This window comes from Artemia franciscana, chromosome 12, assembly GCF_032884065.1.
Source record: "Artemia franciscana chromosome 12, ASM3288406v1, whole genome shotgun sequence".
NCBI lineage: Eukaryota > Metazoa > Arthropoda > Branchiopoda > Anostraca > Artemiidae > Artemia > Artemia franciscana.
This window is the reverse complement of record NC_088874.1, coordinates 4,211,602-4,237,747: the sequence shown is the minus strand read 5'-3', so window position 1 is coordinate 4,237,747 and position 26,146 is coordinate 4,211,602. Positions and strand designations below refer to the sequence as shown.

Here is a 26,146-nt window from a genome sequence, read left to right as displayed (position 1 = left end):
CAATCTTCGGCAATCTGACATCCTTCATCAGCAAAACGTTCTCCAGCCATCTCATACCTTTCTCTCAGTATACCCCTAGAATGAGGAATTGAGCCATACTTTTCCTACAGCCTATGTTTGAAATACGGTCAGTCAGCCGAGTACCCAAAACAATCCGTAGGCAATTTTTGCTGGGAAACATTCTAGCAAATCTTTGTCCGTTTTTCGAAGCACCTATGCTTCAGAACTATATTTGACCACTGTCATTACTGTTGCCTCCAGTATTCTAATCCTGGTTCCCGGACTTATCGTCCTATTCTTCCAAACTTTTTTCAACTGTGAAAAAACACCCTGAGCCTTAGCTATTCTACTTTTAACATCTTAACTGCTCCCGCCGTCTTTACTAATAATACTACCAAGGTAAGTGAAGCTTTCAAGTTGATCAATCTTTACGTTACCTAACGTCACATCTTCACTTATTTCTAGACTTAGCGACTTAGTCTTCTTAACATTGATTTTTAAACCTATTATAAAACCCTGAACTCGCAAAACCTCCTTAAGTTCATTCACTTTGCTCAGATTTAATACGAAACTAGCTGCTAACCTCATCTCCTATCTTAACTGCAGACTGTTATTCTCGTACACTTTAAGCAATAATAATAATAAATTTAGGCAATAATTTAAGCACTCGCACTAATCACTTTAATGTATTTTTTTGGTATACTATACAATGATAAGACCTTCGCTAAAGCTCGTCTACCAACAGAATCAAATGCAAAGGCACATCACAAGCATTAACCTAAGAGGGAAAATTTGGTCGACATATCCTCTACTTTTTCAAAAACCGCACTGTTCTTCTCTTAAAACTTTGTTGACAGCATCTCTTAGTCTAAAAAGTATCATATTACTAAGTAATTTCCTGAAGTAAGAGACCAGGCTAATACAAAGCGTGAAAGCATCAGGTTAGGTAACATAAAGAAAGTTAAAAGATACATAAGTTAAGTTAATAAGTTAAGATACATAAAGAAAGCTCCCAAAAAAGATGCGTCTGGTTTTTTTTTCGTCATTTACCCGCAACTGGTTCGAGCTAGTTATTTCTGAAATGTGCGTTTTTTCTTTAGTCATCTAGGATATAAGGCAAAAGCCATTTGTTTTCAAAAACTTATTTTCCGATCATTTTTACGAGCGACAAAAGGGCTGTTTTAACACATTTTGGAAACAATTCAAATCTTCCAAAAAAGATGACGGGAAATAGGTTCAACCAGTCTCTGCTGCGTTCTGATTCATAGAATACAGGCTTAATCAGTTTTCCAAAAAGTTTCGCCAAGTTCGTTTCAAATTACTGTAACTGAATTCCAAAATCAATTTGCAATGAGAAGTAGAGCAGTTTTTTGCTTTTCAATCAGTGACGACAATTAGGGGGTGGGGATCCCCCCACAGAAAATACACCCCCCGGAAAAAACCTTCCCCCCCCCGACAAAAATACCCCCTCGCGGAAAATGCCCCCAGAAAACACCCTCCCGTAAGGTTTTCCAAATTTGTGAATTTAATTTGAATTTAGTTTTTTTTTCCGTAGGGGAAGGAATTTTGGCACTTGTGTGTTATGCGCCACTCACTCAAGTTTACGCTATGTAAAACTCGAGAACAAAGCGTTTTTTTTTTCGTTAGTTTCTTCGTTACTTATGAAACAAATTTGGGCTGTAGATTTGCACATTGGGAGGGGGGTAAAGTATAGCAGGTCTGCATGCAAAATATATTAGGTACAGTTATTCTACATATTATGAAAAATAATTGTTTTCTGACTTAAAACTGCGCGGGGGTATTTCCCATGGTTGTAATAGCCGGAGGGGGGGGAGACGCCTAGAACCGTTAAAACCATGAGATTTTGCCAACAGCAAAATTTAGCTAGTGGTAATTTAACCCAATCCGATTTTTCCTATACTTTTCGGATTGACTGATAAAATTTTTGGAAAAATCCTGATTTGATCAAAATAGCAGGAGCTAATTCTCGGTATAGTTAAATCTCATTGAGAATGGACCTTAAGCTATTCTCAGAGGGAGTATGAACAAGGCAATGTATGTCAGGAAAATAAAAGTGTGATTCAACATACATTGCCCTACTGATCTTCCCATTGAGAGCAGCTTATCAAACGGCTTTCGCCATGCCTCTGGGCATGACAGTGGTTATTAATCATATAAGTTTATACAAAAACGTATTTTAGCTGAATTGAGAGTAAGAGATTAAGATTATTTTTTATTTAGAGAATTAAAAGACTTTAAGATTTATTTTTGACCTGTTGAATTTATGGTAAATTGATGCGCTGGGTGTTGACTTTAAAAAATATTATGGTCTAGTCTCTTATAAGCGACACACAATAATAACAAAATACTATTCGATTCCCCCATTCAACACTGTTTCCAATCATAATGGCCGTTATGGTAATAATGAATCCCACCCCCGTAATGGTGCCACATATAGCCCTAAATAGCAAATTTATCTGTTATTTTTCATTGCTTAAAATACCAAGTCCAGGATTTACCAATAGACCCAGGAAATGGGGCGCACAATGCTAGAGGTGCAATAAATGTTTCTTTTATTTAAACACAATTCGACTGACGTGATCTAACGTCAAATTGCCAGATGCACTCCGCCGCCATGCTGCCTATTCACAGAAAAGTGATTTTAAATAACACCAGGTATTCGTGGCTACTTATAAACTGTCAGATGTCTCCCAGGAATTGTAGCTGAGAGTATGGCACGTACGCAGGGGGGGGGGGCTTCGGGCCCGCCCCCCCCAGAAATTTCGTGAAATGTTTAATTTCCCAATGGTTTCTTGGGATTTTTGGCAAAAGTAGGACACTTATTAAGAATCTAGATACATTTGTGAAGCCTTTTTGGGGGGATTTTACAGCATGCAATTACCTGGTCAAGTCACTGCCCAATTATTAACCCATTTTCTGTCTAAATTTTTACCTTCTTTGAAGTAATTAGCAATTGTACTGTTATTTTTTTGTAAAGAGAGTTTGCTTTCCACAGCAAAATAGAATTATCCCTTATATTAGGGCCGTTATCCCCCCTTTTCAGGATAAAGTAAAACTTTTAATGGATCAATTTTGGAAACTATCATTTTTCATTAAAATCTACGTTTTTGCAATAGAAGAACAACCCCCCACAGCACCCATATTGAACTGTTAACCCTAAAATTTCCCTTTTCAGTGGGATATAATAGATTAATCACTGGTTCTAAATCGCTATGAACATAACCTGAGCCTAAAACGTACTTTTGAGGCTTCTGACTTCTTCCCCCCATCCGCTACAATACTACAGATTAAAGTTAATCTGTATTTTCCGATATACGTGCTTTTTGCATCACTGAATAAAAAAAAGTGCTATTTTATATCCACTGTTTCGAAGGCTTTGGGCCTCCCCTCCTGCGTACGTGCCTGCTGAGAGTACTTTCGGCTCATGGGTACTTTTGGCTTATCAGTTGCGCTTTAAATCCGGCCCTGAAAATACCACGGATCTGTTCGTTGACAGGTATACTATTTCGGCACATTACAAAATGAGATTTTTATTATGATACTCCTTTGTTGAAGTTTTTTTAATAGCCTAGTACTATATCTGGCCCCATTTGGAAGGGAGGGGAGCACTGTTACGGTAGCTACGATTATATTTCGAAATAGTTTTGATTAGGAAATCAAATGACAGGCTATTGCTTTTTATTTTGTTATAGTGTTTCCTCTAAAAGAGCCCATAGACTGTTGTCAAATATATCTTGTTAACGATCAATAGCTGTATCTCTAAATATTTTCTTGAAAACGGCAATATCGTTTTTACAAAGATCGGCATACTACCATTTTCCGGTGGGAAAAGGCGATCTAGGTAGGTCGCGATTTTGGAAAAATTCGCTTCCCCTTCCTAACCCCCATAACATTTTCATAAACATTCCGCTGACTGAAACTAGAGACCCCCTGCAGGTTAAAAACCTTGGGCATAAGTAGAAGTAGTTTATAATTCTAATTTCTAATATAATTCTAATTCCATAATTTCTTCGTTGAAAAATCAGAGGATTCCGAGGTTTTAGAGAAAACATTTTGGCTTGATACCCGTGAAGTAATTCAGATTCCTTCACGACTTTATAACCGTGAGGTAACTTCTGGATTCTTAATAGCTTTACAATAAATGTGTGGCATAAAATTAAATTAATAATTTGCTTACCAGGAGTATGCTTCGCTCGGTGATTATCTTTCATTTAATACGATTGCTCGTAAAAATATAATTGTTTGTTTTCTGTCGTAACGAAATCGATTTAAATAGGTCACGACTTTGAGAAAATTCATTTAGGGCCTTAATTAATCTTGGAAAAACATTTTCCTTCCACAAATACCTAGACATCCAACACCCTAATAGTTTTACTGTCTACAGCATATAAAATAAAATGAAGCTAAATTTCAAAAAGATTATAGTTCTTTTCATCGAGCGAAGCTTGGTCTCCTGGTATTATTCTAGAAAAGAATAGGAATTCGTGGGAATGTCTCTATAAATACTTGATATTTATTTCTAAAGACGCATTATGTATAGATACTAAATCTAATTACTTGAAAAAACTTACCTTTAATAAGAAAGAGGAAAACCATAATGAAACCTGCTGCCCAGTAAGCCATTTTTCTAGTTTCGAATTGCTAATTCAAAACTTTGAAATCCTAAAAGGAAAAAGCGTCTTGGTATTACCGGATCACAATCACTCTAGAGACTGAGCAATAATTATGCAATAAAATTTTTTTGCTTGATTATCAAATTTGACCTTTTATCAGACTTTTCTAAACGCTTATTGTTTCGTTTTTACTAGTATTTATACTGTAATTGCATTAACAGGTTTTATCAGCCTTTTTATATTTTATCAGTAATTAATACTGTCTTAAGTAGTATTAGCAATAACTTGTATGACGCATACAGTTAAGCTCTTTATAAACACTCAATGATATGTCAAGAAACTAAAAGATTAAAATTAAAGTAATATATTTATTGCACTTCAAAAATTCATTGAAATGGTGATAGTAGATAAAAAGATATTTGGCTCTAACAAAAAATCAAAGGTTGTTGCAGGAGTGTCAAGTTTTTCTTTTCTCCATTAGATTTAAAAAAATATTTTCTTTGTCTTTTCGTAGAAAAATACTTTTTTTTTGTATTTTCATCGAAAAAAAAAGGACAAAACATGGCCCCCAACCCTAAATTAAAAAATTCGTTTTGACATCTTCTACATTTTCGGGAATTGTCCTTAGATTGTCATCGAACACTGTCTGCAAACTTTTGTTTGTTTTTTGCTTTTGAGGGGGGGATCCCCAATAAAAATAACTCCTATTTATTATAGAAAATCCCCAATACTAGTCATAATGGAAATTGTAGATATCTAAGAGTATTGGTAACTTATAAGACTGGACACTGGCACTGGTATCGACACAAAAAAAAACTATCAACGCCATCTAAATTGTGTGAAGTTGGCATTTTTTCAGTGCAATAATTAGAATAATTAATTTAATGAATATGGTCGGTAAAATTAGGGCAGAAAAGTGTCTGATTCCAGTTCCTGGCAAGAAAATATGATTACAAAGCTTGAAAAAATGCGATGTGTCCCAGACACTAGATTGTGCTGGTAGTTTTTATTGATGCTAGCGTCACTTTATACTCATAAGTTACCAATGCCAGGGGCAGATCCACAGGGGGCCAGGGGGGGATTAAAAATCAGGCCTCCCAAGATTTTTCTGGCGCCCTCATTCGCATTCCTTTCTTTTTTATTCTTTTTTTAAGTAAACTTGTCAATTTGATCAATTACTCTTAGCTGGTTTACCCAATTAACAACATAAATCAAAGCTTTCCCATGAGCTTAAAGAGCAAAGTTTTAACTTAAAACGAACAAAAATTACTTATCTTCAGCCGGTTCAATATATATCTGCAAAATTGGCATAAAAATCTTTGGTTGGTGCTATCTTTTCCCTATTTTACGAACATGGAAATTCATGTTGAAGAGGAATCAGTTTTTCTTTGCATTAGACATTCGATAAACGTTCGGTAACACCGGAAGTTATATCTATTTGTCTATTCACAATGACAGATTGAAAATTAGCCTTGTAGCTAAAATTTCAAAAAGGACAAAAATAAAAATCTGGACAGGAGCATAGAATGGATAAGAGACGAAGACTGATGGCTAAACGTGAAAGGGGATTGAAGGATATTTCCGGATATTTTGGTGAAATATCCAAAAATACCCAGAAATCGAAAGGTAAGTTTTGACTAATAATAAACCCCCTCGACTCTAAAAAAATCCTTAATTTTAATTGTGTGTCGAATTAAATAGCGAATGGCCCAATAGGGCTTTCGTGTGAATAAATCTGTCTATCCATTCATTTTAACTGCATAGCTAATTTGGTTGAAATTAGAAGAATGAATGAGTTAAAAGCAATTTAGGTCAGGAACAGATCCATGGGTTCGGAGGGGTGACCCTCCCCCAGGAAGCTTCTGGCACCCTTATTCCGTTCTTTTTTCTTTGTTTTAATCTTTTTTAAAATAAACTTGTCAATTTGGTGCCCACCTCGAGCCACATTAGCGCCCTTGGTGGAGTGGCCCTCGCGCCCAAGATTTTGCTCTTGATCTGTTAGAGATTCAGACATGAAACTGCTCGCACGATCAGTTTACGAGTCATTTCGTCACAAAATTATAAGATAAGCCTCGTTTTCAGGAAAAAATAATCATATAATTAAACTTGCTTGTTAGATCTTCATCTTCAGATTGTGTTTTCTTTTTTTGGCAGATTTTTTTTTATTCTGTTTCTTAAGAGCCCGTCGATTTAGGGTACGGTTTTTGGGCGTCAATGATGTGGGTATAACAAGGCAACTTGCAACATTAATTTATGTTAAGGAGGAGTTTTTGAACTTACCCTGCCCCCTCCTCACTCAAAAAATCCTTAATTTTAGTTTTGTGACCAATGAAATAGCGAATGGCCCAATAGGATTTTCGTGTGATAAATCTATCTATCTATTTATTTTAACTATATAGCTAATTTGGTTGAAATTGATGAATGAAAGAGTTAAAAGCAATTTAGGCCAGGAACATATCCATGGGGTCGGAGGGGGTGACCCTCCCCCAAGACACTTTTAGCACCCATATTCCGTTCTTTTTTAATCTTTTTTAAAATAAACTTGACAATTTGCTACCCATCTCCAATCATATTGGCGTCCTTGGTCCGATTCACCCCCCCGCCAAGATTTTCTTCTAGATCCGCCCCTGACCAATGCTCTTTGGTAGTTATTGTAAATTTACTTTGATTTCACTAAGCAGGAATATATTAGACTCAATTTCCTTTTTTATGACACCAGACATTTCGGTAGGCTCCTACTGAGAAAAGCGGGTATTCATTCTCCCTCCTTATAAGCGTATTTAATACTCCCATACTCTAAGTTTTACTATCTACTGGAACTGAGCTTAGAATTATTCCAGAATTTGAAAATAATCAACTAGTCAAAAAATAAACTAATGCCGTAAATTGGGCGGGGGGAGGGGTAGGGCCAAGGCCGGTTTTAAAGCTTCGACGCTTCTAGGCCCAAGTGTTTTTACCTTTTCGTTTTTAGGATATTTTCGGGTAAATCTCCAAAAAGTCGGGGATAGTGGAAGCACTGAACAGAACACAACTGATGAGCCAGAAGTATTGAAAGAGAGAGGAAATACCGAACTCTCAGCTGCCATTCTTGGGAGACATCTGAGAGTTTATAAGTGGCAACAGAATTCTTGGGTTGTTTTAAAATCACTTCTCTGTGAATAGACAGCGTGGCCACGGAGTACACTTGACACTTCGACTATAGATTGCACCAGTTCAGTTTTTGTTAAGAAAAAATCACTCAGTGATGATTTATTGCGCCCCCTGGCATTGTGCACCTCTAAGTCTGGGCCTAGGGGGCCTATTGATAAACCTAAGCCTGGGTAAGGTGTCTGTGTCCTCTATATACTTTATCCTCCCTAGATTTTGAAAAACACATTTTCGGGGGTACCTTCATAGAAAAGTATCTTTTTTTGGTGTTTTCATCGAAAAATGATAATCATACCTCCTTCAAATATTGACAAATATTTTTACCCCCTGCCCAAGTTTTCATGAATTGACGCCACTAACTGAAACTATTCAGGTACTGTATTTGGAAAATTCAAATTCAAACAACTAAGTTGGGGAAACAAGTTTCTCCTTTATCATATTAACGTATCCGGAAGACAGCTACTTTGTATACATTACATAAAAAAACTAGTTTTTCTAACTGAAAATAAAGAGCGACATTAAAACTTAAAACGAACAGATATTACTCCGTATATGAAATGGGTTGTCCCCTCCGCAATCCCTTGCTCTTTATGCTAAAGCTTTTAATTGTTTTAAAAAGCAGAATTGTGGTAAAGAGTCAAACTTTAGCGTAAGTTTGTACTTTCTTTTTTTTTTTACTGGAGACCCCAAATAAAATATATTTTTCAAAGTCTAGGAGGGGGCATTTAGAAAAATAAAATTCTGAAAAACAGGTTTTTTAATACCCTGGGTTGGCAACCCTACATTGAAAATTATCTGAATGCGCCAGAAGGTTTGACTGCAAAACGAATAAATTTTGTGAAATTTGCCAAAAACCAAACTAAATAAAAATGTTAATGCTCGACAACACTGATAAATTACCTTGGGTATGTTTTATCCGGTGATAATAAACTAATTGTAGAAACCCCGGCACGGCGAAAAGTACTGGTTTATCTGAATTAAGTAACTGATGTTAATTTTCGCTCGGTTGGTCACATGTTTTTTGTAATAGCTGGATAAGCTTGATGAACGGGTGAAACGGTAGCTCTGTTGCTTTGCATTGATAAAGAATTTTTTTTTTAATTGAAGTATGAGAAGAACTTATTTAGTGTGCCAATTTTTATGCTCTCTATACAAGCTTTTGCTATAGTATTTTCTCCAGTAAACGATTCCATTGTTTTAACGTACGCAACTATATAATTCTAAAAAACTAGCGCTTTAGTCAAGCAGAACTTGCTGGTTTTTTTTTCAAAGAATTAAAATTGAAAATTGAAATCAAGGCCGTATCCAGGGGAGTAGGGAGTTTGACCTCCCCCTGAAATGTCTTTCCGACTCGTAAAAACGTAACAAAAATGAACATAAACACATTTTTAATACGTTTTTATTTTTTTTTAGTAACGCCCCCTAAAATTCATTTTACAACCCCTTCCCCTCTCGACAGAAAAACCTGGATGTGGCCCTGACTAAAATCCATTGATTTCATGGGCACTGAAAGAATATTGAGAGCCTTATATATAGATCTTTTATTTTCTGCAGGCTACTTAGGACTTTTCTGCTCCTATTCCTGTTTTGTTGAGGTGGGTTTGTGTTTTCATTAGAGCGATAGTTTTTCATGATTATGCAATTATAAGAAAATATCACGAGTCAGTTTGTTTGATATGCGGTGTATAAACTGTGAAACAATTTTTTTTTGTTTTGTTTAAATTCCCCTTTACTCCATTGAATAAACTTCGTAAAGAGTTTTGTAGGAGTGGTGGTTTGTAGTTGATTTTGAAAAAAAATTCTATAGGAGCGGTACAGCGTCTAGAATATATATTTCCCATATATATTTTTCACTAGAATTCATTTTCACAGACATCAAAAAGACAATCAATGCAAGTTTGCCAATTCACGAAAAGTTAGGGGGAACAAGAATTTATTTTTTTCAGTAAAGATGCAAAAATGTTTTTTTTTTAATCTAGGAAAACAATTTTTTCTGATGTTTTTCAATAAAAATACCAAAAAGGGTTAACACGCACCAAGATCACACAGGCTAACGCATAATAAAAATGAATTTTCTTAATCCAAGGTTGGGGATGGCAAGAAATCTAGGAGGATGGCAATCTCCACTACCAGTCCTCCCAAGTGGTGCCCCCAGTTTGATGGTTCTAAATATAAATATAATGGGTCTCAGGACTGGAAAAAAAACAATAGCACTTGTGGTGAGGACAGTTAAAAAGAATGATACTTTTCGCAATAACAGAAATAAAGAAATACTATGATGTCTTCTCAACGGATACAAATATACTTTGACCAATGATAAAAAAACAGAAAAAATACGATAATTTTTTCAGTGACATAGAAAAGACAGTTTCATCGGCTTGCTGGTTATTTTTACCAATGTTTTGTGAGGCAATATCTGTGATTGTGATTGTGTAACTGTGATGATAATATTGTGAGGCAAATTTTCTGTTTTGAAACTCGTAACCAGTGTCATTTTGTGTTAAAATTTGAAAAAAGGCAGTTTAAAGTTTAAAGGAATGACAAATTGAAAGCCGATTTGTCCTTGACATCTTGTTATTTATGCAGCTCACAAACATGAAAAAAAATTTGCAGACACAGGATTTTCACTAGTTTCTGCAATTTCCTCCATTTCAAAATAGTGCAACTGTAGCTTAACGGCGGAACTTTATCGCAAAATTTTGCGAATTTGATCTATGTCCGCTTTTTCATCTCTATGATGGAGTGAAATAATCACTATACTTATCTTTTTTTTTAATTCACTGGATTAAATTCTTGTTTAGTAATATTTTTTTTCATAAGAAAAGGTGGTAAATATTATATGCTGCATTACAAGAAAATATATTAATGCCAATAATATTGCAAATCTAAGGGATGCTCAAATTTCTTTGGGTATCTATTGCGTGGTTCTACGCGTTTACCTCCCCCCAGGAAAGTACCCCCTCTCTACGGAAAATACCCCCTGGGAAATACCCCTCCTCCACTGAAAATACTCCCCAGAACATAATCCCTTGGGAAAAAACGCAGAAAATATCTCCCCCCTGCGGAAAATCCCTCCCTCGGAAAATCCCTCCCTCGAAAAATAGATTTTTCACAAATTTGAGAATTTTATTTGAATTGTCTTTTTATGGCACTTGGTATATACCAAGTACCATATAGCGATCGCAAATTCTGATGGTCTGTCCTGGTTTTGCTAGTTTGGGCACTTCCAGATAAGCTAGGACGATGAAATTTGGCGGGCGTATTAGGAACCAGACCAGACTAAATTAAAAATAGTCGTTTCCCCGATTCGACCATCTGGGAGGAGTGGGGGGACGGTTAATTCGGAAAAATTAGAAAAATGAGGTATTTTTAACTTACGAACGGGTGATCGGATCTTAATGAAATTAAACAAAAAAAAACAAGTTTTCTTAACTGAAAGTAAGAAGTGACATTAAAAATTAAAACGAACAGAAATTACTTCGTATATGAAAGGGGCTGCCTCCTCATCAACGCCCCACTCTTTACGCTAAAGTTTGACTCTTTCTCTTAATTCTACTTTTTAAAATAGTAAAAACTTTAGCATAAAGAGCGGAACGTTGATGACGAGGCAGCCCCTTTCATATACGAACTGAATTCTGTTCGTTTTAAGTTTTAATGTCGCCCCTTACTTTCAGTTAAAAAAACTTGTTTTTTTCTTATTTAATTTCTGAATGTTTTTGAATCAATGCATGTTTTGATTTTGGCTCTCCTCAGATGAATTAAAACGAAATTTGCATTTTTTTTTTTTTTTTTGCTAAATGGCTTTCTCATTGATTTGATCGAATGATTTTGAGAAAAAAAAAGTAGCGGGGTAGGAGGCCTAGTTGCCCTCCGATTTTTTGGTTACTTAAAAAGGCAACTGGAACTTTTAATTTTTTACGAATGTTATTATTAGTAAAAGATATACGTAACTCACAAATCGGCTTACGTAACAAACTTCTGTATTCTCATGTTTTTATTACGTATATGAAGGGGTTCACCCCCTCGTCAGTACCTCGCTCTTTACACTAAAGCTTGAATGTTGTCCCAATTTCTTAAGAATGACCCCTGAATCACAAAAGCTGTAGAATAAATAGCTGAAATTACTAGAAATACTTTAGCGTAAAGAGCGAGATATTAGGAGGAGGTGAGCCCCTCATATGCGTAATAATTTCTGTTCGTTTTAAGTTTTAATGCTGCTCCTTATTTTAAGTTGAAAAACTTTTTCGTATTTATTTTTCATTGTTTTTTTTTTTTAAATAATGCTAGAAAATCCTGCGCTACCTTCATGGAAATTTTCTTCCCCCATGACAAATTCCTCCATGGAAAGTTCCCCCAACGTATCTCCCTCTTCTCAACCCCTCCCCCAACCACAAAATCCCCCTGAAAACGTCTATACACTTCTCAATCACAATTTCTATATGTAAGCACTGGTCACAGTTTGTAACTTGTAGTCCCTCCCACGGGGACTATGAGGGAGTAAGTCGTCCCCAAAGACATAGTTATAAGGTTTTTCGACTACGCCGAATAAAATGCCTATCTCAAAATTTTGATCCGGTGACTTTGGGAAAATAATTAGCGTGGGAGGGGGCCTAGGTGCCCTTGAATTTTTTTGGTCGCTTAAAAAGGGCACTAGAACTTTCAATTTCCGTTAGAATGAGCCCTCTCGTAAGATGCTAGGACCACTGGGTCGATACGATCACCCCTAGAAAAAAAAACAACAAAAAACAAATAAACACGCATCCGTGATATGCCTTCTGGCAAATAATACAAAATTCCACATTTTTGTAGATAGGATCATGAAACTTCTATAATAGGGTTCTCTGATACACTGAATCTGATGTTGTGATTTTCGTTAAGATTCTATGACTTTTAGGGGTTGTTTCCCCTATTTTCTAAAATAAGGCAAATTTTCTCAGGCTTGTAACTTTTGATGGGTAAGACTAAGCTTGACGAAACTTCTGTATTTAAAATCAGCATTAAAATGTGATCCTTTTTAATGTAGCTATTGGTATCAAAATCCCATTTTTTAGAGTTTTGGTTACTATTGAGCCGGGTCGCTCCTTACTACCGTTCGTTACCACGAACTGTTTGATTTGCCATTTAGAAGAATACCATCTCTCAGAGCTTTTATTTTAAATCCCCACCGGATTTGGTGACAGTGGGGAGAGTTGGAGGTGGAGACCTGAAATCTTGGAAAATGCTTAGAGTGGAGGGATCGGGATGAAATTTGGTGGGAAAAATAAGAACAGGTCCTAGATATGGATCGAAATAACCAGAATGGATCCACTCTGTTTGGCGGAGTTGGAGGAAGAGAGTTAATTCTGAAAAATTAGAAAAAATGAGGTATTTTTAACTTACGAAGGAGTGATCGGATCTTAAGAAAATTTGATATTTAAAAGGACCTCGTAACTTATTATCTTGTTTTAAATCCCGACTGGATCCAGGATCATTGGGGGGAGTTGGAGGGGGGAACCAGAAATATTGGAAAACGCTTAGAGTGAAGAGATCAGGATGAAACTTGGTGGGAAGAATAAGCACAAGTCCTAGATATGTGATTGACATAACTGGAGCAGATCCAACTCTCTTTGGAGGAGAAGGGGAGGGGGGCCTAATTTGGTAATTCAGAAAAATTAGAAAAAATGAGGCATTTTTAACTTACGAACGGGTGACTGAATCCTAATGAAACTTGATATTTAGAAGAACTTCATGTCTCAGAGATTTATTTTAAATCCCGACCAGATCTGATGACATTGGGGGGAGTTGGAGGGGGAAACTGGAAATCTTGAAAAATGCTTAGAGAGGAGAGATCGGGATTAAACTTGGTGGGTAGAATAAGCAAACGTCGTAGATACGTGATTGACGCAACCGGACTGGACTTGCTCTTTTTGGGGGAGTTCGGGGGGGGGGAGGCAGTGCTTTCGTGAGTTCGGTGCTTCTGGACGTGCTAGGACGATGAAAATTGGTAGGTATGTCAGGGACCTGCACAAATTAACTTGATAAAGTCTTTTTCCCCGATTCGACCATCTGGGGGGGGGGACTGAAGGGAGATCTGGAAACATGAGATATTTTTAACGTACGAGTGGGCGATCGGATCTTAATGAATTTTGATATTTAGAAGGACCTCGTGTCTCAGAGCTCTTATTTAAATCCGACTGGCATTAAGCCACTATTATCCTTTTAAATCAATTTATTGAATCTTGGAATTTTGCCAGAGCTCATGCCATATGAGCTCTTGGCTCATGGCTCTTCTGACCTCGTCACAAGTGTCATATGAGCTCTTAGCTCTTGTTTTTTTTTTGTTTCGTTGAGAAATGCCAAGGAAAGTTAAAAAGAGGAGGAATCAAGGAAAGTTATACACCATAAGTATCTTAAAAATTTAGAAGAAATTAAACGCCATTCATTTTTTGTTGAAAAGACTTTCGTATGAAGTTCTGCAATTTTTGGCAGTAGCGGGTGCCAAATTAAAAAAAAAAGAAGAAAAAAACAAGAAAAGATAAATTTTGGCAAAAAATCACCAAAATTCAGTTCAAAATATATGGTACCAAAAAGTTTGAGAAGGTTTAGCCTTCAATTGAAAGGATAGTTGGCTTTAGAAACCAAATAATTCTTATTGTTTAAGTTTTTACGGACGAAAGCGTTGTCAAATTCTATGAGTTAGCATTTCTTTTCTGCCAAGTGTAAAACTACCACCAATCACCATTAATAAATGATTTAAACCCGATACGAACAGAAGTTTCAATAGATACCCTAGTCGAGCTCACTCCGAGCAGAATTTAACAGGAGTAGGGACGACAATCCCCCCGCCTTTTCAAGAACAGAACGTAATTTGTACTTTACTAAAAAAAAAGCAAATAACTTTGGACTGTCAGTTTAATATACATATACTGGTATTTATTCCGGGTATTTTTCCCGTGGTATTTTCCTTTTAAACGCCAGCCACCCTATTGGGTATCTTTTAGGGTATCATTACTTGTGCTAAAAAGTTTTGAAGAATGGCTAGCAAACCAAATGAGAGCTGCATACTTCTGCGTCTCACTATTTCCACAGCCTCACGAGTTTATCAATGTTACGTCTACATACGTTTATAGATCTTTGGTTGAAACAAGTATATTTTGGCAGGTGTTAAGAGTGGCCAAACATTCTTAGCCCAGATAATCAGAGATGTGCCTAAAAATCAATTACATGGCGAGCCCGCAGCTTAGATACCAATACGGTTATGAAAACTCGATTTATTTTTGGGACACAGTGCGTGGTAGCGATCCTAGCGGCTGGAGACAGGAAACTGTCACCACAGCTTAGATACCAATATTGGTATCAAAGCTGAGGTATTGGTATCGTATTGGTATTGGTATTGTATTGGTATCTAAGGTATTGGTATTGGTATCTAAGCTGTGGGTGATATTATTTTGACCATACAAGCTAGGGACCCAAATTGGGGAAGTATCAAGGATTTTTTTTTTCGGGGAGGGGGGAGAAGTACGGTTCTAGTAGGTAGGCCCCAATTGTGAAATTACGGAATATGACATTTCAATGTGTTTGTTTGCAGATATATGTGATATTGTATTGGTGGTAAAAATCAAAAGCAGATATGCAGACAAAATTGTGGTGATATGGTGGAAAAGAAAAATAATACTTTTCGCAATAACAGAAATAACTACAATGATGTCTTCTTAACGGAATATAGATACAAATATACTTTGACCAATGATAAAAAAAAAAAACAGAAAAAATACGATAATTTTTCAGTGACATAGAAAAGACAGTTTCATCGGCTTGCTGGTTATTTTTACCAATGTTTTGTGAATCAATATATTCTTTTTACTGTTTTGAAACTCGTTACAACCAGTGTCATTTTGTGGTAAAATTTGGAAAACGGCAGTTTAAAGTTTAAAGGAATGACAAATTGAAAGCCGATTTGTCCTTGACTTGTTATTTATGCAGCTCACAAACATGGAAAAAAATTGCAAACACAGGATTCTCAGTAGTTTTTGCAATTTCTTCCATTTCAAAATAGTGCAACTCTGGCTTAACGGCGGAACTTCATCGCAAAATTTTGCGAATTTGATCTCTGTCCGCTTTTTCATCTCTATGATGGAGTGAAATAATCACTATACTTATCTTTTTTTTAATTCACTGGATTAAATTCTTGTTTATTAATATTTTTTTTCATAAGAAAATATTCCGTGGCTAATTCCGTTCGGCTAGTAAACAATGCAAGTTGGTTTTTAGCAAGGCCACATCCAGGAGGGTTACCGGCCGACCAGCTGGTAGTTTTTTCTGACCAGTAAAAAGGCAACAAAAATACATATAAGTAAATCTTCGATGCTTTTGATGGGTAACATGAAACTCAATGAATTTTATACATTTGAGATCAAAATAAAATGCCAATTCTGTTGATGTATTAACCACTATCAAAATTCTTTTGCTTATAGTTCCGCGAACTTTTTGATAGAATACTGACCAAGGCCTTAGGGAAAGTGGCCTTGGAGATTTAATAAGTACGCTAGAAGACCAAGAGACCCAGCGTTGGGGAGTTGGTAAAAGTGCTTCGACCCGTTTAGGTTTCTATACAAGAACTAAACAGAGTTCTGGTAAAGGGAATTATTTGTTAAAAATTACTAGTTAAGTGTATAAGAATTTGGATTTGGGTGCGAGTCAGTTGTCTACTACCGTTTTATTGGAAAGATTTTAATTTTTCATCTAGATTACGAATCTATCCTCTATTCGGTATTTTGGGGGAAGGATTGGGACGTTTCTAGTTAGGTGCAATGAATTGGCGAAATTTAAGGGGGAATTTCGTTTAATAGTGGTAATGTTGAGCTGTCACTAGGGATCCTTAAACCAACATCTCCTAAATAAACAGTGTCAATAGGTAATCTTATTTTAGAAGTTAGTAAACCCGTAAATATAAAGTTGCATTTATTTGTATCAGTCTCTATGCAAAGTTTCATTCTATAGGTTTTGTATGGCTTTATGTTTATCAGCTTTGAAATATACAGCTTTCATCTATATATATATATATATATATATATATATATATATATATATATATATATATATATATATATATATATATATATATATATATATATATATATATATATATATATACTAGCCTATCCACATAGCCTGTCAATAAGCTAACTAAATTTTGTGTATATAATATATTCAGATGAACAGTTGAACATCAGCTTTTTCCAATCTGTAATTTTAATTTATAAACTTAATCTGGTTGTCGTATCTCCCATTTAAGTATGCTTTAAGGCAACTCACAAGTTTATTATGCTAATAATTACATATGAAAAACAGAGTTGTAACTTTAATTATGGCTTTTCTGGTGGACCAGCAGAAATATGATATTTAGCCATGCGCCAAAAATTTATAACAGAATGAAGATTTCAAGAACAGATGCGTTGCAAAAAGAATTTAAAATAAGAACAAATAAAATTATACATTCTGTCACAGACGTAGGGACAGAGGTCCTCCAAAATCCTAGAAATCCCCAAATTCTAAGCTGTTATTATACAAATTATCAAATAAAGTTTTTTTTTACCCCCTTCCCCTCCCGAGTACAATTCCTGCGTAAGCGTCAGCATCTCTCCATCTTTTTTGAATATTCCGAGAAAATTCATAATAATACAAAAGACATTATTATGAAATTATTTTCCTTTTTTATTTTCCTATAATCATGATAAAATATATCCTTTTGATTTTTTTTTAGTTTCGCTTTTGGCATATTTTAGCAAGCCAATCATATTGTTTCAGAAGCAAAATGTTCAATAGCAGCACCTTTTAAAATCTTATTGTTTCTCCTCTGTTTTTGTGTAAAATTTCAAGCCAGTAAAAAAAAATGTTTTTGAATCACAAGATTATCACTAGAAATCCCTATGTTCCTTGGCGAATATTCCATGGTTTACCATGGCTGTAAGCCATGTGTGCTAAAATGTTATTATTCCACCAATGTTGGCAACGGTGGTTCCTTACTTAGCCAGGTCAGAACTTTTGTAAGTCTGACTTTAAGTAAAGATTATGTTTACTTTACACTGCCGAGTTAAAAGCATGTGAATTAAGGGGGCTGATTAGTTTTGCTGCTGAACAGCCCATTCTTAATATTCTGTTAAGAATGGGCTGTCATTATGGGCTCTCATATTTTGTCATTGATTTCTAATTCTAAGTTTAACAAGGATAATAGTTACCATTCAGCGTCAAATGATGCAGTGATGTTAAATCACGTAAATAAGGGAGGGGAATTTTTTCCAACATTAGGGGCAAGTATTCCCTGCCCTCCCTGATTAATATCTAAGTAAAGATGTGGGCACAATGTATTATTATTTGTCTTTTTCCAGGGCACTCCGTACAGGAGTTGTCACAGAAACTTCAAAAAAAGCTCATTCGATTAGAAGTTGAGACGGCTAGAGCTCTTTTTAATAGTCGAAAGTGATTGGAGGGCAAATAGCCTCACCCCAAAGCCAATAATTTCACGAAACACATCAATAAAATTTTTGAAATAACCATTTTGGTCAGCGTAGTTGAAAGACCCGGGAATTAGGTCTTTGAGGATGACAAGTGACAACTCTCCCACAGTCCTCAGGGCAATGGTTCTAAGTTATACCCAGGGGGCATAGAAGGTTTTTATAAAAAGGATGGTCGTACAAACTTCGGAGGGGGTTCATTGGATTGGTAATCAGTTGTTCTAGTGCCCTTCTTAAGAGTCAAAGTGATCGGTGGGTATATATCTTCCCCCCCCACACACACACACGTCGTATTTTCCCGAAGCACACCTGATATAAATTTTGAGATGGCCATTTGTTGTCTTAGAAACTTCGAAAAGGGCTTTTTTGATTGAAAACTGAAAGGGCTAGTGCACTCTATAATAGTCAAAAGTGACTGGAGGACAACCAGCCCTCCAACAAGCTCATTATTTCCCCAATCACATCCAATCAAAACTTTGAGATAGCCATTTGTTCAGTTTAGTTGAAAGGTTCTGGAAATTATGCCTTTGAGGAGGACACCCCCATAGCCCTCAGGGCAAGTGTTGCAAGTTACGCCCCAAGGGTATATAGGGTTTTAATGGGAAGGGTTGTTGCATCAACTCTGGAGAGAGCTCACTGAATCGGAAGTCAGAAATTCTAGTGCCCTTTTAAAGAGTTAAAGTGACCGGAGGGCAGCTACCACTCTCACGTCGTAGTTTCCTCAAACGTATCCGATGTAAATTTTGAGATGGCCATTTGTTCAAAATTAGTCCAAAGATCACATAACAAGGCCTTTGAGGTTGACCCAACGCCCAAAGTTTGGGGGTAAGGATTGTAAGCTATGGCATGAGGGCATATAAGGTTTCATGAAAGAGGTGGTCGCGTGAGCTTTAGAGGAAGCTCATTTGATTGGAAATGTATAGTTCCAGTTCCCTTTTAAGAGTCAAACGTGATGTAGGGAAACTATCCCCCTCTTTCCTTGACATTCACATAAACACAAAAAACACAAATTTGTTTTTCTCCAAAAACACATTCAATCGTAACTGTGAGACAGCCATTTTGTTACCAATAATCCAAATAGCTTACAACAGTTAATTTAAAAAACAAAGTTTTTAAGAGGGAAGTAAAGAGCGAAGTTGAAACATGAAACGAACAAAAATTGAAAACATGAAAACAGCCTATCTAACATGTATCAATAAAACTAGTACAAATAAACCATTGTGGTCTCACTAGCTATAATACCAATAGTGAGTAATAAACAATCTTAAACGAAAAGAAAAATTAAGCAACAATCATAAAATGCTTTATTCTTATGCTATAAAGTGTCCTTAATCGGTTTGTTTTTACTGTACCAAAACTCCTATATTGCTTTGTGTTTTCAGTATTTGACTGAAATTCTGAGTATTGACTTCGGTTTATTTGACTAGTTTTATTGATATATGTTAGATAGACTGTGAAGCAATAATTTTTGTTCGTTTTATGTTTCAACTTCACTCTTTACTTCCCTCTTAAAAACTTTGTTTTTTAAAATTAATCTTTGCCCGTTTTTAATTTAAATTTATTGTAGAAGTAACACTACAATGAAATTTTTATTTTTTTTTCAGGGATGGAGGTAGCTCCCTCATATACAGAGTAGTTTTTGTTCATTTTAAGTGTTAATGTCGCTCCTTACTTTCAGTTAAAAAGCTCTTTTTTTTTCATTTCTGACTGTTTTTCAAATAATCCCGAGAAATCCATGCTACACAAAGGGAGGGTGGCTTACAGCTACAACAAGCTTGTAGTAGCAGTAAAAAAAATGGCTGGAGGGGAGCTGTTCAAATTAAACCAGAAAAATGATTTTCTAAAGAAAATTAATGGGAATATGTCTGTTTTACGATTATCTGCAAAAGCTAAATTCTGTCATCAGACAGGAGGCGAAAAATCCTTAATAATAGCTAATTAAGTAAATACTCCATTGGTAAAAAGAGAGGGTCAAAAGAGACTTACCTAAATTGTTTTCTGCTAAGGTCTTGAACACAGAGATCTGTAAAAGAGGTCAGTGTACGGTCTGCAACCCAAGTTGGATATCCAAACTAATTAAAAATGAAAATTAATAATTTTGCAAGTTGAATTAGGGTTTCTGCAGTAGCCTTTACAGCCTGCCCTCTCAGATTCAAGCCTTCGTTCACGTAACTGAAGTCTACAATTTGTGGACTATATATAATATTTTTGCATAAGCTGTTTTTCCCTTGGTGTGTATTTAGGAATATGACTTGAAAATCCACAAGGATTTAAGATTATTTAACTTGGAGATTACACGGGCTTTGAGGGGTCATCAACTCCATGTCACCTAGTTTATATCTTATAGCGGTACGAGTGGAACACTTCTGCCACGCTACACCTCTTTATCCCCATATAGCACAGTTCCACTACGTGTGGCCCGTGCCAGTAGGTATACACGATTTGAGAGAGTGGGTGACCCCTGGGAGGCACATTGAACAAATATAATAGTGTTTAAAATAAGATTGATCACGTAGTACCACACAAAAAACTGATAATATGCTTGTATTTTTGCAATTTTACAATTGCATGTTAAACCTTGGTAAACATCTTTATTTGCTAGGCATTTGGTATTTGTCAATCGCCATGAAATGGGGAAAATCTTTACCTGGTCCTACAGTTCAGTTTATCATAAATAATATTAATCCATATGGAAACATGTTGTTGATATGCAATCATGACATAGCCAACACTTTCCTTAAGTGCTCACTTAATCCACTTAATATAACCACAAAAGATAAATTTAGTGCTTACCATTTTTGGAAAGCTTACATCTGCCTTGCAAATAAAGCTGGGAAACGAAAGCTATCTAATTTCCAGAAGAGGATTCCTATCTTCCTATAGATTTCCTATCTAATTTATTTCTTATAAAATTTTTATAAACACCATAACTGATTGCCGTGCTAGTTTTTGCAAATTGAAGGGATTTTAATCCGTTGAAATAGCTAGAAGTGGCAGATGATGTGCCACCTGCAGTGTCTGTAGTGCACCCTTTATATCTTTTGCACTGAATTCTTTCGCTAAACAGACGAAAGGAAGGACACAAGTGTGATCTGGTTTCAAGACCTCTCAGCAAAGGCGTAGCTAGGGTTTTCAGCATCCAGAGATAATGTCAGTTTTACCCCTGTCCCCCCCTCCTGTACCGTTACTTCTACAATCTAAATAAAGAAATTATACTTTATTTTTGGGCTGAAGAGAAAGCAAGGTTATGTAATTAAGACAATAATGTCAAAATTACATATATAATTTAATAAAGGAGGATAGAACAATTATGATGGCCGGGGTCTGTCCTGCTGGTAAATATTGCCCATGGAAAGTACCTCCGCGGAAGATACCTTCCTGTGCAAAATATGTCCCCTGGAAAATACCCCCTCCAGAAAATAGCCTTCGTGGAAAAATCACCCAAAAATCCGGTAAGGACAAGGAATTGTCCTTTGCTTACTTATAGCATTTGTTATTGGAAAACACAAGGACATTTTCTACGGGAGTTTCCTACAGGGAAAGGGACTATATGGGAGAATTTTTAGTGGAGAGTAAATTTAAGGGATTTCCTTTCAACGAGGATGTACTTTCTGGGGGAGGGGGGTTCCCGGGGATGTATTTTCCGCAGGGGGTATTTTCCACGGGGGAGGAGTATTTTCTGGTGGGCTATTTTCCATGGGGACATTTTTGAAGCGTATTTGTCTGGGGAGGGGGTAAACACCTAGAACCAAAAATTATATATATTCGTAAATACGTTAACAATAGGAATTGCTTCGTCCTAAAATATCATTGATTAAAACCTCATGAAAACTTAAATAAATGATGAATTGGTAAGGTAACTAGAGTTTCAAATAATAATTCCAAGTATATGCTACTTCAAAAAGAAAAACTTGCTTCTGTCACTGCTGGAAATTCACTAAATTCCTTGAAATTCTGGAGTCAAGTGTCTCCTGCGGAACATGTAATAATACCAAGGCCGACAATCTATTCTGCCCACAGATGGTTGTAAAGAGTATGATAAGTTTTAACCAATGACGGCACTGTATCTTCCGGAGTCCTCTGAGATATCAATTTTCAGAGCCCCAATAGCTATTGCTACAAAGCGGAGAATCACATTTATGTCACTTATTTAATTAAATCCTATTGTGTAGGTGTTTTTTGTGATCTGAAATGTGATTCCATGGTAAGCTTTCGTCGTGCGACATGAGGGACTGTTCTCTGCGGTATTCCCATGCTGCACAGCGATGGCAAAGTATCAAGGAAGATTATGAATTAGTATTTTGAAAAAAGAGGAAGTACCTAGCGATTTTAGGAAAACATTAATTTTAGTATAAGAAAGGTGATAAGAGTGAGTGCAGTAATTATCAAGGCAATAATATATAATTTATATATATATATATATCTAATTATATCTAATTTATCAGTCCATTGCTTTGATGGACTTTGTCTTATGCAGTACAGCAAAGGCAATGGGAGAACACGGAATCAAATGGGAAGAAAAAACTTTCTTGGACTTAGATTATATGCTGATGATTTAAGCATTCTAGATGAAAGTGTTAGCAAAATTAATGAGTTGTTAGAACTTGTACGAGTTCCTGGTGCAAGAATAGGTTTGAAAATTAATATTAAGAGGACTAAGTCGCTGAGGGTAGGAATAAGTGAAGATGAAATTGTGATGTTGGGTAAGAAGAAGATCGATTAAGTGGACAACTTCACTTACCTAGGTATTGTTATTACTAAATAAGAATGCGACTTCTTAGTAAAGATTAGCCAAGACCCAGGGTGATTTTTCACAGTTGAAAAAAGTTTAGATTAACAGGAAGATGAGCCTGGGAATCAGGATTATTTTAGGCTACAATGATGATAGTGGTCAAGCATGGTTCAGGGGCGTGGACGCTCCGAAAAACGGAGGAAGATTTGCTAGATGTTTGCCAGAGAAATTACCTACGGATTGTTTTTGAGTACCCGACTGACTGACCATATCTCAAACAGTAGGCTGAAAGAGAAGCAGGGTTCAATCCCTCTTTCTAGGTCTATAATGAGAGAAAGGTTGAGATGGCTAGGGCACGTTCTGCGGTGAAGGATGACAGACTACCAAAGATTGCCCTTGTCGGACAAACGAATAGCAGGTCGTCCCCGATTGGGGCGGAAGAATGTCATAAGGAATGATTTAAGGGAGATGGTAACTTCCAAGGAGGGTGTAAAAAGAGATGATTTGAATATATTGGGATGGAGGAAAAGCGTGCGTAGCTGTGTTGGCCTCAGGTGGATTGGTGCTGCAGTGAGTTGTGGATAGTAGTAGTAGTAGTAGTATTTTATCAGTTATAAAAATTAAAGTATATGTTTCCTAGTATATGTCCCCGTTGTAGCGTCTAGTGGTTGGTGCGCTGGGTTGGGAATCCTTTGTCCTAGGGGCGTGGGTTCGAATCCTGGCTTGACCGGCTATTTGGTTTGGGACAGGGATCAGTGGCGTGACTCTGTAAGTTCAGCCAGAGTTGACCCAGCTCTAAATGGGCACTTGGATAAATTTTGGGAAGATAAGAAGAAGAGGTGTGTGAAAGCACAGGATGGCTGGCCCCCAGCCCCTCTCACTGCACTTCTTGGCTGAAAGGCCACGAAATGGAGGTCAGAACCGCCAGTTTGGACCTTAAGGGTCTAGTGCCGTCGCACTTACTATATGTTCGCCCTGAAAAAGTGAATTTGTGACAAGCCTGCAAATGTCATAATTTTCAGATATATCTATTCACTGGGACCAAGACCATATCCAGGCAATATTGGGGCTTAAACCCCCTCCGTGTCCCCACAAAAAATTCGGACTCGTAAAAACGTGAGAAAAATGTATATAAACAATTTCTTGATGGTTCTTGGAGTTTTTTCGTAACCCTCCCCCCTTTAAAAATACTCCATCCCACTGAACAAAATTCTGGATGTGGTCTTTGTTGAGCCAAAAAGATTATATTACTTAGACTTTTTCTTATAGAATGATCCTAATTCGCTAAAAAAAAAAAAAAAAAAAAAAAAAAAAAAAAAAAAAAAAAAAAATCTGCTATAACAAGCCAATTTTCAATGTTTATTTAATCTAAGAAATATTCATCCCGATTTTCAAAAATTTAATTCGGTGGACCGATAGAACTAACCCTCAGCTATGGACTGATGGAGTGATGGAAACCATAGGAGAGCCGAAAAATAGTATACTAAAACTTGCGCAGTGAATATAAACCTCATAACAAAAATCCCATTTTGTTCAGTAGGCAGATCCGTTCAAAGGGGGCTGGGGCAACCAGGTCAGCTTCACCAGGCATCCTGGTGGGGCAGGAGCACCGTGTCTGGAGGTAAGCCCACTTTGATCAAGTTTTCCACCATGATTCGTTTTTTTTTACTTATATTTGAGTCGAAAGAGGGCATTGTAATTAATTTTTACCCGGGTGCCACCCACCCTAGGAACGGCTCTATCGGTAAGGACAGGAAAATTTCAATCGGAGACTTAAGTAATTTTACTTCTATAAAAGAACATGGCGACAGTAATATTTCTTCTGTTCTTCTTCTTAAATTGTGCACCTTTAGGGAAGTTGGTGCTGACTTTTCACCACCTAGTGTTCATCAGGGAACGCCACGTTCGCCATACAGCTCTGTCAAGATTGGCACATTCCTCAAAACGCTTGGCAGAGTTCCGCCACGCTTGGTAGGCGCCACCTGGTTCACATGATTTCTGAGAGAGCAACGCCTCGCTCTTGAGAATTGGTAATCATACAAATAATACGGCTCATACAAAGCATTAAAACGCCAACTTTTTCACAAGATTCCATTCACCATTATAAACCCGTGTACCAATTGCATCCGCTTCCCTCGAGTCTTAATCTATGTAAGTATCATTAAGCTAATAGCCTCTTAAGATTTTTGCGGGCATCTGTTTAGAAGCTCCACTCAACGTTAGAAAACATGTTTAAAAAAAAAACAATTCTTGCGTAATAATATGCCTAAAATTATATTCAACAAATTCTCGTTGCGTGAATCACTTTCCCTGCCCCTTACCCCCCACCCCTCCAAGTGCAAATATATTGCCCAAATTGTATGTTCAATGAATTTCTCCGTTTCTTGATTTCGGCAATTTAAGGGTATAAAGAAGAAACAAAATTGACCTACGTTAAAATGCATTGAATGTATATAATTTGAGTCATATATTTGAACGTTAGGGAGGGGGTGGCGGAAAAGCAATTTACCGCATTGAAAATCTGTTGACTACATTTTTTTGCATCTTATGAAGAAAGAGTTGTTTTTTGTTTGTTTGTTTTTCTATTATATTTCCTCGTGTACAGTGAAACTGCTCAACTGATATCTTTTTGTGAATTGGAGCAAGCAATCTCATCTCTCTATACGAGAAAACATAATCTTTATGGCTGGTCTGACTAATTTCATTGAACCTCTTAGCCTCGAGTACAAAGTATAGGCTATAGTTACGTTATATATTTGTTTACAACTCTTATCGGATAGGGGCCTATTAGCAACCTCTACTTTTAGAATAGTAATTTGTTTTCCAACTCATTGGAATTCCAATTTTTATTCCGCTATATTAGCATATTAGTCTTGTAAAACATATCCAAAGAAGAGGAGTCAGTCCCCAAGAGCAAACTCTTCCTCCAACTCATTATAACTCCTTTGCTTCTATTCAAGACTTCTTATCGTAACTAAAAAGATGCCATTTTTCGTTCCTTCGTGAATTTAAACTGATGAAGAGGGTGCATTCATGAAGGCCTATATGTAGGCCTAGGTAAAAATTCAACTACTTATTTAACGTATGTTATGTATTTGTAACGTTATTTAACGGAAAGACATAGCTCAGCAACACATTTT

At 36.4% G+C, this 26,146-nt stretch overlaps 2 protein-coding genes across 4 annotated transcripts in view; one reads left to right on the top strand and one right to left on the bottom strand.

Annotated features, from left to right (window-relative positions):
- LOC136033596 (elongator complex protein 4-like) overlaps window positions 1–26,146 on the top strand; it is a 142,896-nt gene that overhangs the window by 77,357 nt on the left and 39,393 nt on the right. The window lies entirely within an intron of this gene.
- LOC136033597 (carbonic anhydrase-like) overlaps window positions 1–26,146 on the bottom strand; it is an 82,070-nt gene that overhangs the window by 55,177 nt on the left and 747 nt on the right. The window contains exons 2-3 of one of the 3 annotated variants that reach the window (XM_065714375.1): window positions 20,261–20,346; window positions 4,593–4,683 (exon numbers count right to left, since the gene is read on the bottom strand). In XM_065714375.1, the coding sequence (XP_065570447.1) occupies window positions 4,593–4,644 (52 nt within the window). In that variant the 5' untranslated portion in view covers window positions 4,645–4,683; window positions 20,261–20,346. Of the gene's footprint in view, window positions 1–4,592; window positions 4,684–8,681; window positions 8,738–20,260; window positions 20,347–26,146 lie in introns of those variants that run through there. The other 2 variants (XM_065714376.1, XM_065714377.1) reach the window with 2 other exon arrangements.